Source organism: Chiloscyllium punctatum, chromosome 49, assembly GCF_047496795.1.
Source record: "Chiloscyllium punctatum isolate Juve2018m chromosome 49, sChiPun1.3, whole genome shotgun sequence".
Taxonomy (NCBI): domain Eukaryota; kingdom Metazoa; phylum Chordata; class Chondrichthyes; order Orectolobiformes; family Hemiscylliidae; genus Chiloscyllium; species Chiloscyllium punctatum.
In genome coordinates this window covers 57,490,021-57,506,385 of record NC_092787.1, presented here as the reverse complement: position 1 = coordinate 57,506,385, position 16,365 = coordinate 57,490,021, and the positions used below count along the sequence as shown (strand labels likewise).

The window sequence follows — 16,365 nt, the reverse complement described above, 5'->3', positions numbered from 1 at the left end:
ATTATGAATATGCAAGCTGTGATCTGTAAGCAGGCCCATACATCCTACAGGACATATAAAGATTGAAATACTGGTAGCTGCTCATTATTGAACTTCCATTCTGTCACTTCTAATCATCATCAAATGTTCAAGTTTCTGTTCCATTATGTTGATGAACACTGATTTAAAGGGCACCGTCGTTTTGTGACGAGATGGCCCAACCTATGTTGCTCGAGACTGGGAGGGATGCATTCCCATGAAAAGCTGGTGTAATGATTTTTTGCTGATGGCCTTCTGAAGCCTGACTGGCTTTTGTTTCATTTTCATTCACCTATGAGGAAATGGATGTTGCTGGCTGGCCGACATTCATTACCCTTCCCTCGTTGCCCTTGAGAAGGTGGTGGTAAACTGCCTTCTTAAACCACTGAAGTCCAAATGCTGTACATTGACCCACAATGGCCTTAGGGAGGAAATTCCACAATTTTGATCCAGTGACTTTAAAGGAAAGCTGATATATTTCCAAGTCAGGATGGTGAGTAGCTTAGATGGGCACTTGTCGGTTTGTTCACATCTAGTGCACAAATGTAGCAAGTTCATGCCATTCAGTATATTTCAGGGTTGAGCCAGATAGTGAGATATCATTTTCACAAAGACCTAAGAGCAATAAGTGCAATTTAGGCATAAATCTTTGGCTACTGACATTTAAACACGTATTTGCAGTTTCACTGAAGTTGCCATGCCTCTTGTATGTAAGGTCAGCACCACTATCACCTTTATTTTTAAGAACACAATCTGATTCATTAGCACCGCTAAACAAAGGGTAGAACTGGAAACTGTTGGTTCACCGTAATAGGATTTTGCAAAATGAAGTAGGGAAGGCATAGTCAACATGTCAAGTGAACAAAGGAAGAACAACGAACAAAGAAAATTTACAGCCCAGGAACAGGCCCTTCGGCCCTTCAAGACTGAGCCGATCCAAATCCACTGTCTAAACCTGTTGCCCAATTCCTAAGCATCTGATTCCCTCTGCTCCCCACCTCCTCATGCATCTGTCCAGACACATCTTAAATGAATCTACTGTGTCTGCCTCGACAACATCTATTGGCAACGTGTTCCAGGTACCTACCACCCTCTGTGTAAAGAACTTGCCGCTGTATCCCCCTTAAATTTTCACCTCTCACCTTGAAAGCGTGACCTCTTGTTATTGAATCCTTCACCCAGGGAAAAAGCTAAACTCTATCTACCCTGTCTATATCCTTCATGATTTTGTAGACCACAATCAGGTCCCCCCTCAATCTCCTTTTTCTAATGGAAACAAACTTAACCTACTCAACCTCTCTTCATAGCTAGCACCTTCCATACCAGGCAACATCTTTGTAAGCCTTCTCCAAAGTTCCACATCCTTTTGGTAATGTGGCGACCAGAACTGTACACAGTATTCTAAATACGGCTGAACCAACATTGTGTACAATTTTAACATGACCTGCCAGCTCTATACTCAATACCCCCTCCAATGAAGACAAGCATACCATATGCCTTCTTGACCACTCTATCCACCTGTGCAGCAACCTTCAGGGTACAATGGACCTGAACTCCCAGATCTCTCTGCTCATCAACTTTTCACAAGGGTCTTCCATTTACTGTTTAATTCACTCTTGAATTAGACTTCCCAAAATGCATCACCTCACATTTGCTTGGATTGAACTCCATCTGCCACTTCTACGCCCAACTCTCCAATCTATCAATATTCTCCTGTATTCTTTGACAGTCCCCAATACTTTCTGCTACTCCACCAATCTTTGTGCCATCTGCAAACTTCCTGATCATGCCAACAGTGCCCTCTTCCAGATCATTTATGTGTATCACAAACAACAGTGGCCCTAGCACTGATCCCTGTGGACCTGAAAGTGAACAGCCCTTTCATAAACTTTGTCACTTCTGATGGATGCTTACATCAAACACAGCCTTATCTTTTCTTCTAGATGACAAACCTGAAGTGTCCTAAAAAATCTTGGGTTTCTATTCCAAATGTGTAGCATTTTAAATTTTTTTTCAAATCCTGATTCTATATTATAGCGTTTCAACTTGGTTTTTGTATTAAAATAGAAGCTTTGTCTCACAAAATTAAAAATTACAATCTGCTAAACATTGCAGTAATGGATTATTCCTGTGCAGAATGAAAGCCTAGATGATTTACCACTCTCTTCACTCCTTTTGCCTGTATGCTAGTGACAGGGGTAAGCTGTTCCTTTAAGTCTTTTGGGAAACTTCAATGATCCCAATAGGAAACAGTCTAACACTCTCCTTTCGAAGTTCAGTGATATCATTATCACTGAATCCCCTACTATCAATATTTTGGGAATTAACAATGACCAGAAACTGAACTGGGCTATCCAGATAAGACCAGGTCAGAGGCTAGGAATTCTGAGGCAAGTAACTTACTTCCTGTATCCCCATTGGGACTTGTCCATCATCTACTAGGTACAAGTTAGGAGCGTGATGGATACTCCCCACTTGCCTGGCTGAGTGCAGCTCCAAAAACACACAAGGAACTCTGCATCAGCCAGGTGAAAGCAGCCCACTTGTTTATCACCCCATCACCCAGCCTCAATATTCACTCCCTCCCCAGTGACACAGTGACAGCATGGTGTGCCATTCATTTATTAAGTGCTGAACACAATGTTAAAAAGTAAAGATCAGTTGCAGCAATAAAGGGCCATAAATTAATAATCAAGGCTACTGGTTTATACTTTTTCTGAAAATCTGAATGAAGGTGTGGAAGTTGCACTTCAAATATGCCAGAAAGCCTTGTTGTCAGAATATAATTTGGCACATTCAATTATAGTAGATGAATCCCCTGATTGTACATTTAACATTGGATAAGATCACTGTTGTTATAAAATGGTATATCCTCAAGCCCACTGCAATATTTACAATTTGGAAAGTAAGTTATTTTGTGAGCTTTGGTTTTTAATAACACTTACACATGCTTAACTTACCTTGGTTTGTTCTTGCTTGATGCATTTGTTTAGCTAAGCAAGTACAATTCAGCCTGGGTGAATATGGTGAAACATGTTGGTTGGGATATCTGGTCAGCATGGACGGGTTGGACCGAAAGGTCTGTTTCCGTGCTGTTCACATCTCTATGACTTTGACTCTATAACTCACCAAGACTCCTTCAAAATCACCTTCAGTAACCTACACCCTTCTTCACCTTTAAGTTCCTTGCCAAGCTATACACCATTCTGACTGGGAGCTATACCTCTGTTCCCTCACTGTCAGTGTTCCCATTGCTGTTCGTTCAAAATCCTGGGACCCCCTTTCTAACAGCATTGAATTGAATTGAATTGAATTTATTGTCACGTGTACCAAGACATTGTCTTGTGAGCAATACAGGCAGATCACAGAGTTAAGGAGCATAGATAGTAAATATTAGATAAACAGCGCAAATACAAAACGCAGGTACAGACGAATGTTAACAGTTTGTGAGTCCATTCAGTATTCCACACAGTAGGGTAGAAACTGTTGTGAAACCGGCTGGTGCGTGTGTTCAGACTTCTGTACCTTGAGGATGACCGTACACCACAAAGGCACTGGTGCTTAAAGAAGGCAGCTCACTTCCAACTTTCCAAGAGTAACTCAGGATATAAATGCTGGCCCAGCCAGAAATGTCCAAATCCCATTAATGAGTTTTAAAACAAAAGTGTGACTTGTCAGTTGTCCTGTCATTAAGACAGACTGCCTCATTGCTAACAGTAATAAAGCAAGGCATAGAATAATAACAAAGAGCCCACCCTAGAATCATAGGTGGGGGCTAACTAGGATATGTACTACATTAAACTGGTTTAATCTGAATTGAATTACTTTGGTTAGAAGAGCTCAGTGGTTTAAAATGAAACATTCTGCAGATTGAATCTGCAGTCTCTTTCGTTAGGTGACCCCACAGATGATGTTTCTTTTAAATCTATAAGTAACCCATGACTTATGTTCTGTTTTAATTTTACACCGATCCCCCCACTCCCCCGACTCCGTCTCCCGCTCCTTAACTATAAATGTAATGGAGAGGAGCACTCAGTCCCGCTAGCATCCTGCAGCGAGGGTGGGAGTGCATACACAAATCGTTTGTACCTGCCTTTCAGACTCAGCCACCGAGGAGCTCAACCTGGGAGGTGGTGCCCTGACTCTCGGGGTGGGGGGACAACGCTGGAGGCTGGATGATTTGATTAGACACAGAGTGCTGCTGGTTGGCTGTACATTCGACCCCCTGGCTAATGTTGCGGGTGGTTGGGGGAGGGAGAGGGGGTTAAGGAGCAGAAGTTGACTTGAGCAAGTGAGGACCGGCAGTAGTTATTAGCATCTGTCCCCGTTCAATCTCTCCTGAATTCTCACAGCATGGAAGAGTCACTTGGTAGATTTCTGACCAGTTTACGCTGACTTCTGTGGAGCTTTACACTTTTCAAACAAAACAAACCTATTCATTTGATTGAGTTGTCAGACAACGGCTTCAGTCAGGCGAAACTATGGTCTGGAGGAGCTTTGGAGTGGCTTTGATTTTGTCATCCTGTCTCTGTGCGTCCCGCTGTGGACCGATTGCTGAGGGGGACCCAGAGCTGGGGTCCGGGGCACCACTCACAGGTAAGCAGTTGATAACTTTGTTCACTTGCAGTTTGCCAGAGAACCGTCTGAGGAGTCCTTTGCAATGAGGTGATTGTTTATCATTAACTTGCATTAACTTGGCAAAAGGTGGCACAGGACGTGAATGCTGCAATTCAGACACCAGGAAGAACATTTTAACACCTTAGCACAACTTCATCGTTAGTAAATCAGCTTAAAGTTTGATGTACAACATTTGATGTTGTACCAGTTTGTACTGAGCTGTTGTTCATTTCATATCACACTGAAGTAATGTCAGATCATCTGTACCCTGCAGTTTGGAAAACATGTTAATCTGTGAGTGGTTTCGCTCAGCACTGACCTGAGTGACCGTTTGTATCTGGACCAGACCGACAAGTGGCGCTATGTGTCCACTCTCTGCATCGCAGGTACTTCAGAACACAATGCGTCAAAGTCGGCTGTATTCCACTGTCTTCAGTATAGATTAACAACAATTGATCAGATTGGAAGCATTCTATTTCATGTCAGGTCATGCAATATTTTACTATTGTTAAAATCCACACTTTCTAATTATCTAAATACTTTATATCTAATTTTAATTACCTAAATGTAAAATCCAACAGGAGCTGTCAATTTTGTTGAAAGATTGAAGCAACTGTTAATAATTGATTTGTAATTTCAGTAAGATTGTGCAACTGAGTAGTTATTGGAGGTAAGATGTGACTATTATTAATGGGCCCTACTGCACTGTGAAACGTTGAAATGTCTATAGATTTTGGATTTATTTCATTTTCTTTCAACTAAATTGCAGGTGGACCATAACTTAACAAATGCAAACTGCAAAGTCATGACTTTATAATAGCAGCTTTTTCCTCTTTTGGGAATGTTCTGTCATCCTTACAGTAAGATACCAGTGGTGCTGAACTGATTTAACCATCCTCATCTCACCCAAGTGGATCTTCCAGTGTGACCTGCAGAGTTGCCATGTCTGGTTGACTAAGTTTCTTGAGTTTTTTTCCCTCACTGAATCAAACAGCCCTGTTTCTCTATCTCCAATATGCTTCAATGAATAGTCAGTGCCATTTTCCCCCTGGGCTTCTGGCAGCAATACCTCGGAGATTGGACCTTCATTCTTGGCAGGTTTGCAACAATACTGATTCTTAACGATGTGGGTGCTAACTGGGTGGATCCAGAACTGTTTTTCAGCCAGAGTCTCTAGCCACTGGTTATGATTGTGAGCCAATTTAACTCGATTTCCTGCACAGATGCACCACATATGGTTGAAACTGGGATGGTTGTGATCTGCAAGATTCAGCTGCACTAGGCATGCCTATTGTCTAATCTGAAAAGCTTTGACAATATGTTTAATTGAAATGGCATGTTGTAGCTGCCTCAACACCAGAAGGTTTGGGGTCAGGACCCACCTGCTGCAGTATGAGTGGTTGCCTGTCCAAATAAAGGTTTTATTTTATTTAACCTGGGGGTCAAATATGAGCATATTCCATATAATATCTGTTATGATCCCTGATGAAACCACCTCACAATGTTATGATCTGGTCAGAGACCAGTGACCTTTTTTTAGTTAAAATAAATGAAGTTTAAGATCCTGTTTACGTGGTTTTGAACAAACAAATACAGTTTTACCCTACAATGTTAAAACCAGAAAGCAATTTATTATCCAGAATGAAAGACTTATCAAGTAAGCCAGTCAAACTTCAAATGATTGATACCAACAGGCCACATTCCACCTGGATGTTAATGACACTGTGGGTCACCAAATCTCATTAAAACACATTCAGACCCCGTTGGTAGGTATTCTAGTTCTTCACTATTGAGATCTGGAATTTCCTCAAAATCCTACTTTGTCACAGACCACCTCAGCAGAAGCTCATGTATTTGTGTTATTATATATCTATTCTGTCTCTTTTCAGACTGTTCCACTGGATCTTTAAGGCTATGCTCCAGAATCTATTCAAAGCACAATTCTAGCTCTTTTGCAGGTAACTTGTTTCAATAAGCTAGCATTGCATTAGGTTCCAGCAAGCTCCGATATTACTCAGCTTCACCATTCAAATCCTGCTTGTGGACTTCTTTCACCCTTACTATCAGTGAACTGAACAATCAACATCTCCAAGAGGATCACTATAGCCCTGACTATTTCCCACCACATGGAAGGATCATTCCCTGGCACCTGTGCTGGATCTGAACTGCCTACAATCTACTAACTGCAGAACCTGTGCTGCTTTGAGCTATTTATTCTGCTTTAATGCTCTTCCAATTCTGAAATGCAACTAACATTTCCCAGCATATATATTGAAATTAGAGAACAGTTTAAGCTCTATCCTTGTCCCTGACAATATAACCTGCTCTTGGCCCTATGAAGTTACATTTGTCATTCAATATATTTCTCAAGTTAATTTAACTCTCATTCCATTTGAACTGCTACTGCTGCAACTTTCCAATATCTGTCTTGAATGGCTGAGATTAACCCCTCTGATCATAGACTGTCAAGTGGAAATGACCTTCCTGCATTGACCCAATCAACCCTCCCTAGAACTTTATGTGTTTCAGTTAAGATCACCTCTCTTTGTTCCAATTCCAATATGTATGGGCCCAACCTACTCAAATCTCCACATAAGAAAATCCTTATATGTCCATGTTCAATCTACTGAACCTTATCTGGACTACTTGCAATAACAGCACATCTTTCCATAGATAAGGGGACCAAAACTGTTCACAGTATTCTAGATATAAGTCTAACTACTGCCTTGTTTAATTTTAGCAATGTTTCCTTATTTATGTTCTGTTCTCTCTGAAAATAGAGCAGGCCAATGTTCCATTTGCCTTTCCTGTTACCTGCTGAATATGTCTGCTAGCTTTTTGTCATTCAGGCACAAGGACTTTTAAGTCCTTCTGTGCTGGAGCTGTCTGTGGTCTTGCTTAACTTAAATAATATTCAACTCCTTAAATCTTCCTGCCAAAGCACAGATAATCACATTTTTCCTACATTGTATTTCAAGTTTTTGCCCACTCACTTTATCTATCCAATTCCACTACAGGCTCTTTCCGTCATTCTCACAACGTACCCTCCCAACTAATTTTGTGTCACTCAAAAAATTAACAATAGTACATTCATTTCCCTTGTCCAAGTTATTAATATATTGTAAGAAATGTGTCCTTTTGTATTCATCTTTCTTTCAAAAATTGTGGACTGCAAAGATTTTTTTTAAAAATCACAACAATTTAATAGAATGGTTGCATATTTTCATAGCAAGGAATTTGGTATATACCTATACTAGAACACAAGTTTTAATAACTATTCGTTCCTGCAATGTGTAGACAGTAAAGAACTGAGAAGTTGTTTACCAACTGAAAATTATTTATTCTCAGCTAACTGAGCATGTTGGAACTGAAAACAAGTTACAGAGATGCAGACATAGAGAGAGCGAAAGACATAGCTGAGTGTGCTGTTGTCTTATCTGGAAGAAGCTGCCTGTTCTCTGCAGTAAAAAAATCTCAGTTTAAACTTGAAGAAAATCACACATCCTGCAGCAGCTGCTTTGAGCTGTCACCTTTGACTTGATAATTCAGAGACATTTTCCAAGTGAATCAGTCATTCTGTACTTTTTTACAAACCAATTGAAGCTTCCAAAGACAGATAACTGAATACCAAGAGCCTGATTAACCAAAGAAAGCTCTTCTCAACACCAGAAATGGGAAACAAAGACCACTGAAGTAACTTGCCAGTTTTTCGACCTTCACCAGGAATGTGTGTCTGTGTATGAGGGCAATTTATAAGTTTCAGTTAGCAGTGTTATATGCTAATGGTTTATATCTGTTTCCTTGTAGCTATAGTCTAATTATATATATATATATTTAATTCTTGTTTAGTACAGCAATCTGGTCCCTGCTTTCATCGACCCTCGGTCTGAAAATCAGATAAATTGATGTACTCTGCACATTTCAAAGAAAGGACTTCAACATTTTGTATAAGTCTGGGAATATGTTTGGTATTTGCAACTCCAGTGGGTTGTTACAATACATTTTTATTAATTGTGGCCCCTGCACTGATTCCTGTGGCACTCCCCTCTTTACAGGTTGCCATCCTGAGATATTACCTTGAAGGTTCTGCTTATCGATTTAGCTCCCAATTGTTTGAATTATTTTAGAAGAACCTCCTTTCTAGTTCTGTCAATGTTATTGGTACCTATGAGGTTAATGACAACTGGATCCCTCCTTTCCAACTCCAAGTTCCTTTCCAGGGATCTCCTTAGCCCTGGCACCCAACGGACAACACAGTATTGGCTCATGTCCATGGCTGTACAGAACAGTATTGATCTCCCTAATTTTACTGTCTCCTACCATTACTACATTCCTATGTCCTCTCACCACTTGAATGTCTCCCTGTACCGTTGTCTTTCTTTCACTTGTTTTTCACTATCTTTAAGAAGATTTTGGATTTCATTGACTCGAAAGGGAATGTCTTAGTTAGTTCAAAACTCAAATTTTAATTACACTGTAATCAGAAGGAGTAAGGAGTGGAATTTATCAGGAAGGTATTTCAAAAGGATGATTGAATGGTCCCCCATATTGTTATTCTGATGGCCCATCATTTAGTTAATTGACTGCTGTTGTTCATCTCAACGTGACATATTCACTGTTTCTCAGAGTTTCTTTGCAAAATGGCTCTGTTTTGGCAGAGTTGTGCTGCGAAGGGTGATTGGTGGGATTTGTTGACATGAGTCACACTAAGTCACTTGCTTCATTATTGTTTAATGGGATATTGTTGTGCAACATAATATTAATTGTCATTTGTTGAAACTATCTTCGTCTGTCCTGCAGTTGATGACGTTGATCTTCAGTTGATACAGTATTTTAGAATGGTATGTTGCATTTAGTCTCAAGAAAAATTACCAATATAACTTTCCAGATTTCATTTGTGTATTTTGCAATTGAGCTTTGCTCCCCATTGTTGAGTTCTCCCTTTTGTTGCACCATTCATTCTTTCTGTAGCCGTGAAAGGTGCTCTGTGTTCAGTTTGACAGATTTAATGAAGAGATTTTTGAGTCAGCTGGGGAAGACAAATTGGTTGTAAGAGTCAGAATGGAATAGTCTGTAGTTGCACCTGTTCAACTACTGAGCCAGTTTGTACTTGGTTTATCCTCGAAAAAAAAACTGCCCACTCCAACAGAAACTACATCTCAGAACAACACCATTGTTCCAATTATTTATTGCAGTCATTCTGAGGCTGTGGAATTGACGTGCCGCATAATCACCAGTTTCTTTTGCAGTTCCACAATTTGGACTCCAAACGGCAAAATACATGTCACCCGCACTTCCAGTTGACTTCTATTTACTATTTGAAAAAAAACTGAAATCAATCACAACAAAACCTCTTCTAATTATTTTTTTAAAGCCATTCATTTCCTGTTAAATGTTTGAAGGAGCCAGTGGTTTTGCAGGCAGCAGCCAATTTAGGAAATGAGATGCTCTCACCTGACCATAGGGAACATAGTAGAATAGAATAGAAATGCATTGTCGCATAGACTTTTTCATGAAATATACAAGTCGTCCCACCATCGCACTTACATCAATGGCAAAAGTCAGACATAATTTTTAAAAAGTAAAATTGAGACAAAGTTTGTCACAGTTCAGTTAGTGGCCCCTGGGCTCAGGGAATGCCGATTTTGGAACGATGGAATACCCTAAAGACGCAGTCAGAATGAGACTGCCATTCTGGGACAAGACCACATGCCAGGCCGCTGGAATACTAGATCAGAAGCCTCCGCCAAAGAAGACCACCATGTCAGGCCTAGACCACCCTCCCTGGACAAGACTGCCTGCCAGACCGCTGGAATATCTGGAAGATGAAGATGAAGAAGACCTCTATATGAGGAAGAGAGCTCCACGCCGGGACAAGACCACCACACTGAGAGGCTGCCACAGACCTGGAGCCTGGGCCTAGCCTGTGAGTTTGGGCTAGGGGAGCCAGCCCAGGACCTGCTTCTCATTCACTCGGGGACTCCAGCCTGGGGTAGAGCTGTGACAGCCTTGCCCTGGTGTTGCCGCCGGCGGTCTCCTCCTTCACCTGCCACTCTCCAGACTTAAAAGAAAAGAAAATGAGACAAGAGAAAAAGGAAAGATAAAAGGAAAAGAGCTAAAGAGAAAGAAGAAAGCAATCTGACGGGAACAGATAAGCACCTACTACACCACGATCTTAGACTATCATCTTGGAGACGTGAATAGCAGTATTGCCATTTTTGGTGATTATTTTAGAAGACAGAAACATTTCCCTGTTGTGTCTGCTTACCGTCCTAATATTTCCATTAAGGACACTTGTGCTCCTTGACTGCCTTCCTGTTCCTTCTCCTCACTCTGCTTTTTCAAGTATAAATTAACGTTCACATACTGCTCCAGACAACAGTTTGCCAAGTTTGATGGAATGTATCACAGCAAACAGTCAGCTGCTTGTCTCAAGTTGGGTTCTTGCTGTGCATTGGCAAAGGTCCCCTTGGTACCCTCTTTGTTATGTCATTAAGCCCTGCACTGGTAAAGGGCTTATGCCCGAAATGTCGATTCTTGGATGCTGCCTGACCTGCTGTGCTTTACCAGCATCACACTCTCAACTGGCTTTTTAAAGGTGGAATGGGTTCCCCTACCTGGCATTAGATGTGTGGGAGGGATCTGGTGGTGTTCTGTTTTGGTACTCAAATTAATTTGGACTTTAATGTGGAAACTGTTTAGAAAATCAAGAAAATATGTTGTTCTGAAACCAGATTTGGAGTTCACAAAAGTGATGAGAATTTGTTTCTTTTTGCTGTGTTGCAGTTGGAGCTAATGGTATGGAGTGGGCCTTTAATCTTTGACATGGAAAACAAGAGATTTTATTTTTAAAAAACGTGAAAATGTTTAAAGCAAGGCTTCACCCCAATTCAAATAATTCATCCAAAAGTCTTAATTTGGCTATGAATGGTTTGATTTGTTGGGTGGAGTAGCTGTGATATAAATCTCCTACAGCTGTCCAAACACTCAACGCATACTGTACTAATCACATCCCTGCAAACTATTGACCTATGCAGCCTTCTAGAATTGATGTGTGGGGATAGTTAGAGGACAGGATAATCCCAGAGCTTTTAGTGACTGATAGACAAGTACGTAGTATTGTTCCAATTCCTAAGCATTTGCACAGTAGAGATGCTTCTGCTGCAGTGTTGTATCTGTCCTGCCTAAAGCTATTATTTTACTGTGCTCTGCTATGATTTTCAATGGAGAAGCATGAATCAAACGTGGCATTTCAAGCTATATTGCCTGGCATGCTTCCTTACTTTGTGGTAGGAAAACATAAATCTAGCACATTTACAGTTTTAAAATAATGTTGCCTGGAAGGTAGGAATAAGACATATGTAAGTATGTTTCAAAATTACTTTTGGCTGAATCAATGTCAGATGTCAGATTCTCAGGCATTTTGTGAAATTTTGGGAATCCTTCTAGTTCAACGCAGTTATTTTTAGCAATGCATTTGGCTAACACCTCTTAACCAGTAACTCAAGGACATCATAAGAAAGCATGTTAACTTAGTGATTTGGCAATTTGCATGTTTCCAAACAAAATCATTAAACACTTACACTTAAGCTACTTATCCATTACTAAAATCTCCAATAATATTTTTGCAATAGATGGTGCATTTTTAAGGAGGTATTTGTCCCATCTCCTACAGATAACTGTATGTAGGTTCTACTCAAGGTTTGGCTGCTTACCTTCAAATAAACTAATATCACATTGTGGCCTGTAATTCCCAGAATTAAACTAACCATGTCCATTCAGTACACACCATTACATTTTACAACTAACATTTGCACTCAACAAACCAAGTTGATTTTTAAATGTAAATAACTGCATGACTCAATGTCACAAAATATTTGAATATTCATTATTGTTGGGTAATTTGCAATAAGTGATGGTGCTAAACTCCAAGAATACTTTTAGAACCAGTGAATGCCTTAATGTGATTTTTCTGTATAAATTTAAAATCTGATCAATATTAGCGACAAGAAAACCTATATGACTACACACCAGGACTCATAAATATAGTAATAATACAAATATGCTGTAGATTCAAGAGGGGAAGAACATAATTGCAATCTAATTAGTCTCATTGTGGTTATGAGAAAGCCTTTTAATTCTTAATCAAATGAATTCATCATTAGAGGTAAATTGGGATCATTAACGTCATCCATTCTGGACTTGCCATAGGCAAGTGATAAACTCCATCGGAAGGAAATTCTGACAAACTGCTCCTAACTCATCATGATTTTGTCGGAAGTATTATGTTTATGTGTGGGAGAAGTTAGGTGCTGTCCATAAAGTGAGGCTAAGCCTGGGGAACTAGAAGTAACTTACGGCATTTTTTGGAAGAGCTGATAAATATGGTTTTAGCCTCTTCTGTAGACTTGGATTGCAAGGGCATTCGATTGGGTGGTGTGCTAGTTTGTGGGGAAGGAATTTTCCAGACTTATGTTCACTTTGGTTTTTACCTCACCCAGGAGAATTCATAGCTACTGTTGACAACATGGGAAGGAATGCAAGGCAATAAAATTTCCAAATCAATGATAGACATCATGAGCATGGGGAGGTTTGATTAATTAGCTCAAGAACCCCGACCAGAACTTTTTACACACTTTTGTATTCTATCAAGGCAGCTGGTTAAATTTAAATTCAATTAGTACATCTCAAGTATAAAGCGAACCACTGTGATGGTGACCATTAGAATCATTATGAATTGTTGTAAAAGCCCATCTTGTTCTCTAATTACCTTTAGGAAAGGAACCCTGCCATACTTGCCTTGTCTGGCCTAACTATTACCTACAGCAATGCTGTTGATTCTTAGCTGCCTTCTTAAATGGCCTAGCAAGCTACTCAATTGAAGGGCAATTAGAGACAGGCAACAAACACTACATCCAGATCCAAACAAAAATCCAGTGGATGCATGGGAAATTTCAAATGAGATGTTTCGACAGGAAGCTTGTTCCTGAAATTCTGCTGTATGGGTAATATATTTTGTAGAAAGTTTGTTTCTGAGGAATGATATAAGAAGATTTACAATGTTTAAAAGGCAATTAGATAAGTATTTGAATAGGAAAGATTTGGAGTGATATGGGCCAGGAGCAGGCAGAGTTGGGACTAGTTTAGTTTGGGATTATGGTTCGGCATGGACTGGTTGGACCATAGGATCTGTTTCTGTGCTGTATGACTCTATATGACATGGGGTAGAATTGAGTGGCAATAGGTTAATGATTGCAGCACCGACCAATAGGATTAATGTAGAATGATCCATTAAAATTAATATGCATGAATAGTGAATAAAAGGTCTCTTTTTGATTCTTGTTGTTTGTAGATATTTTGGATTTTGTGCTTTGCCTAAATGAGAAAGATACTGAAGTTGGCTGGTACCACAGAAACAGAGTATTATGCAAACTAGAAACCAGGCTATAAAATACTGTCAGAGAACTAAAGTAAATTAAAGAATAACTAATTTTACATCAAAAAGTCATGATTTGGAGATGCCAGTGTTGGACTGTAGTGTACAAAATTAAAAATCACACAACACCAGCTTATAGTCCAAATGGTTTATTTGGAAGCACTAACTTTCAGAGCACTGCTGCTTCATCAGGTGGTTGTGATGTTTATAGGCTATATTATCTGTGTCTTACAATCCTATATTCCACAACCACCTGATGAAGGAGCAGCTGTCCGAAAGCTAGTGCTTCCAAATAAGCCCGTCAAACTATAACCGGGTGTTCTGTGATTTTTAACTTTGTACTGTAGAGTGTAAGATAATGCATTTTAGCAAGAACTATTGGAAGCAGGATACAGGTCATTCTGCTATAACAGTTAACACAAATTTGTGATAATGCAATTGGGGACATTGATTCTAAAGTGCAAACTTTTAAAACATGTGTTGGCTGTAACGTGATTACATTGCCAACACTTTAGGTGCTGCTTCTAAAGTGTGATTTTTCTATAACATGGGGTTGCACAAGAACACAACTGTTGTGTTATAGAAGTATTACCTATATGCTGTGCAAAGAAGCTGACGACTGTAGGTGAAATAAGAGTCCAGATACATACATGTCTGGAAGTCTGACTGTACGTAAAGCCAAAACATTCTACTTCTATAATTATGGTAGTAAGATAAAATAATAAAATAATGGTGTATGCTGCTTGATTCAGTTTTGGACCTCAGAAACTTGTCCTATCACCAATGCCTCAATACTAGTGCTGTGGGGCAGATTATTGTTTATATAGTTAGAAGTAAGTAGTAAGCTGGAAGGATTCCTATGAAAATTTACAAAGTGTTCGAGCAAACTGAGGAACTAAAGTTCAGTAAATGGTATATTATATTGCATTTAATTAAATTCAATATTGTTGTGGTTCTGTTTGCCGAGCTGGGAATTTGTCTTGCAAACGTTTTGTCCCCTGTCTAGGTGACATCCTCAGTGCTTGGGAGCCTCCTGTGAAGTGCTTCTGTGCTGTTTTCTCCGGTATTTATAGTGGCCTGTCTCTGCCGCTTCCGGTTGTCAGTTCGAGCTGTCCGCTGTAGTGGCCGGTATATTGGCCGGTATATGCTCGAACTGACAACCGGAAGCGGCAGAGACAGGCCACTATAAATACCGGAGAAAACAGCACAGAAGCACTTCACAGGAGGCTCCCAAGCACTGAGGATGTCACCTAGACAGGGGACAAAACGTTTGCAAGACAAATTCCCAGCTCGGCAAACAGAACCACAACAACGAGCACCCGAGGTACAAATCTTCTACCAAACTTTGAAAATTCAATATTAGCCAAAGTATGTTGCAAAATACTTAATGGAGTTATGAAATTTTAATTTCAATTACACTCCCATGAGCTTGTGCTGCTGTCTATAGTTTGGAGCCTGAGAGGGTCGGTGAACTCTCCTTTATACCACTAGGTTGAAAGGACTTCGACAGAATGTACTGTATCTCTATAGAGTTGACAAGTGGTGGATGTGCAGCTAAACTAAGTCTGTATCACATCATAGGCTTGCTTTGCTACTACCATCATCTTTAACTGTAGGGATTTTTAGGGCTTGCTTGTGGCCTGGTGTGGTAGTAGAAGATGGTGTCCTGACTTACCTAGGAGAGACCCATCAATTGGACAAGATGTATTTTGTTGTAAATCATGTGAAACCACCACAACTTTTCTTTTAATTTTCTCATTTTTGGTTTGGAATTTTGTGCTGAAGTTGAGAATTGAACTTTGAACATAAACAGCAGCGTGTTTTAAAAAATGGTAGAGAATAAAGATAGATGTTTACTGTGAGTCACTAACCTAGAAACATAATGCAGGTTCATTACTGTAGATGACTCTGTACTGAGCTGTTGCTATGCTCAGGGAGTGGGAGCTGATTGGATGTTGAATTGGTCAATCAAGGGAGGACCAGTGCTGGCTGGCCAATGACAGAGAACATTGAAGAAAAAAGAGAAAACAAAGAATTAAGTGGTTCTGACTAATATTTAGGCAGAGGTAGGTTTATGTTGTGAATTTTTCTAGATGGTGCTGCTTTTGTTCTGCTCTCCCTCCAATTTCATTCCAGTTATCAATATGTTGAATGTTCTGAGAATCCCAGTCTGTAAGAAGTGGATGAATAATTCTGTTGAGGCAGTGTGCACTGATTGGTGACATTGGAATTCAAGTAAACTACAAAGTCTGATTGTCTGTAATACATCTTATTGTCCAAGGATTTTATCATTG

General features: G+C 39.9%; 1 protein-coding gene across 2 annotated transcripts in view; it reads left to right on the top strand.

Moving 5' to 3' along the window:
- Positions 1-4,267: 4,267 nt before the first annotated feature.
- Positions 4,268-16,365, top strand: part of LOC140469210 (uncharacterized) — a 380,785-nt gene continuing 368,687 nt past the window's right edge. For both annotated transcript variants that reach the window (XM_072565525.1, XM_072565524.1), the window contains exon 1: positions 4,268-4,614. In XM_072565525.1, the coding sequence (XP_072421626.1) occupies positions 4,500-4,614 (115 nt within the window). In that variant the 5' untranslated portion in view covers positions 4,268-4,499. The remainder of the gene's footprint in view (positions 4,615-16,365) is intronic.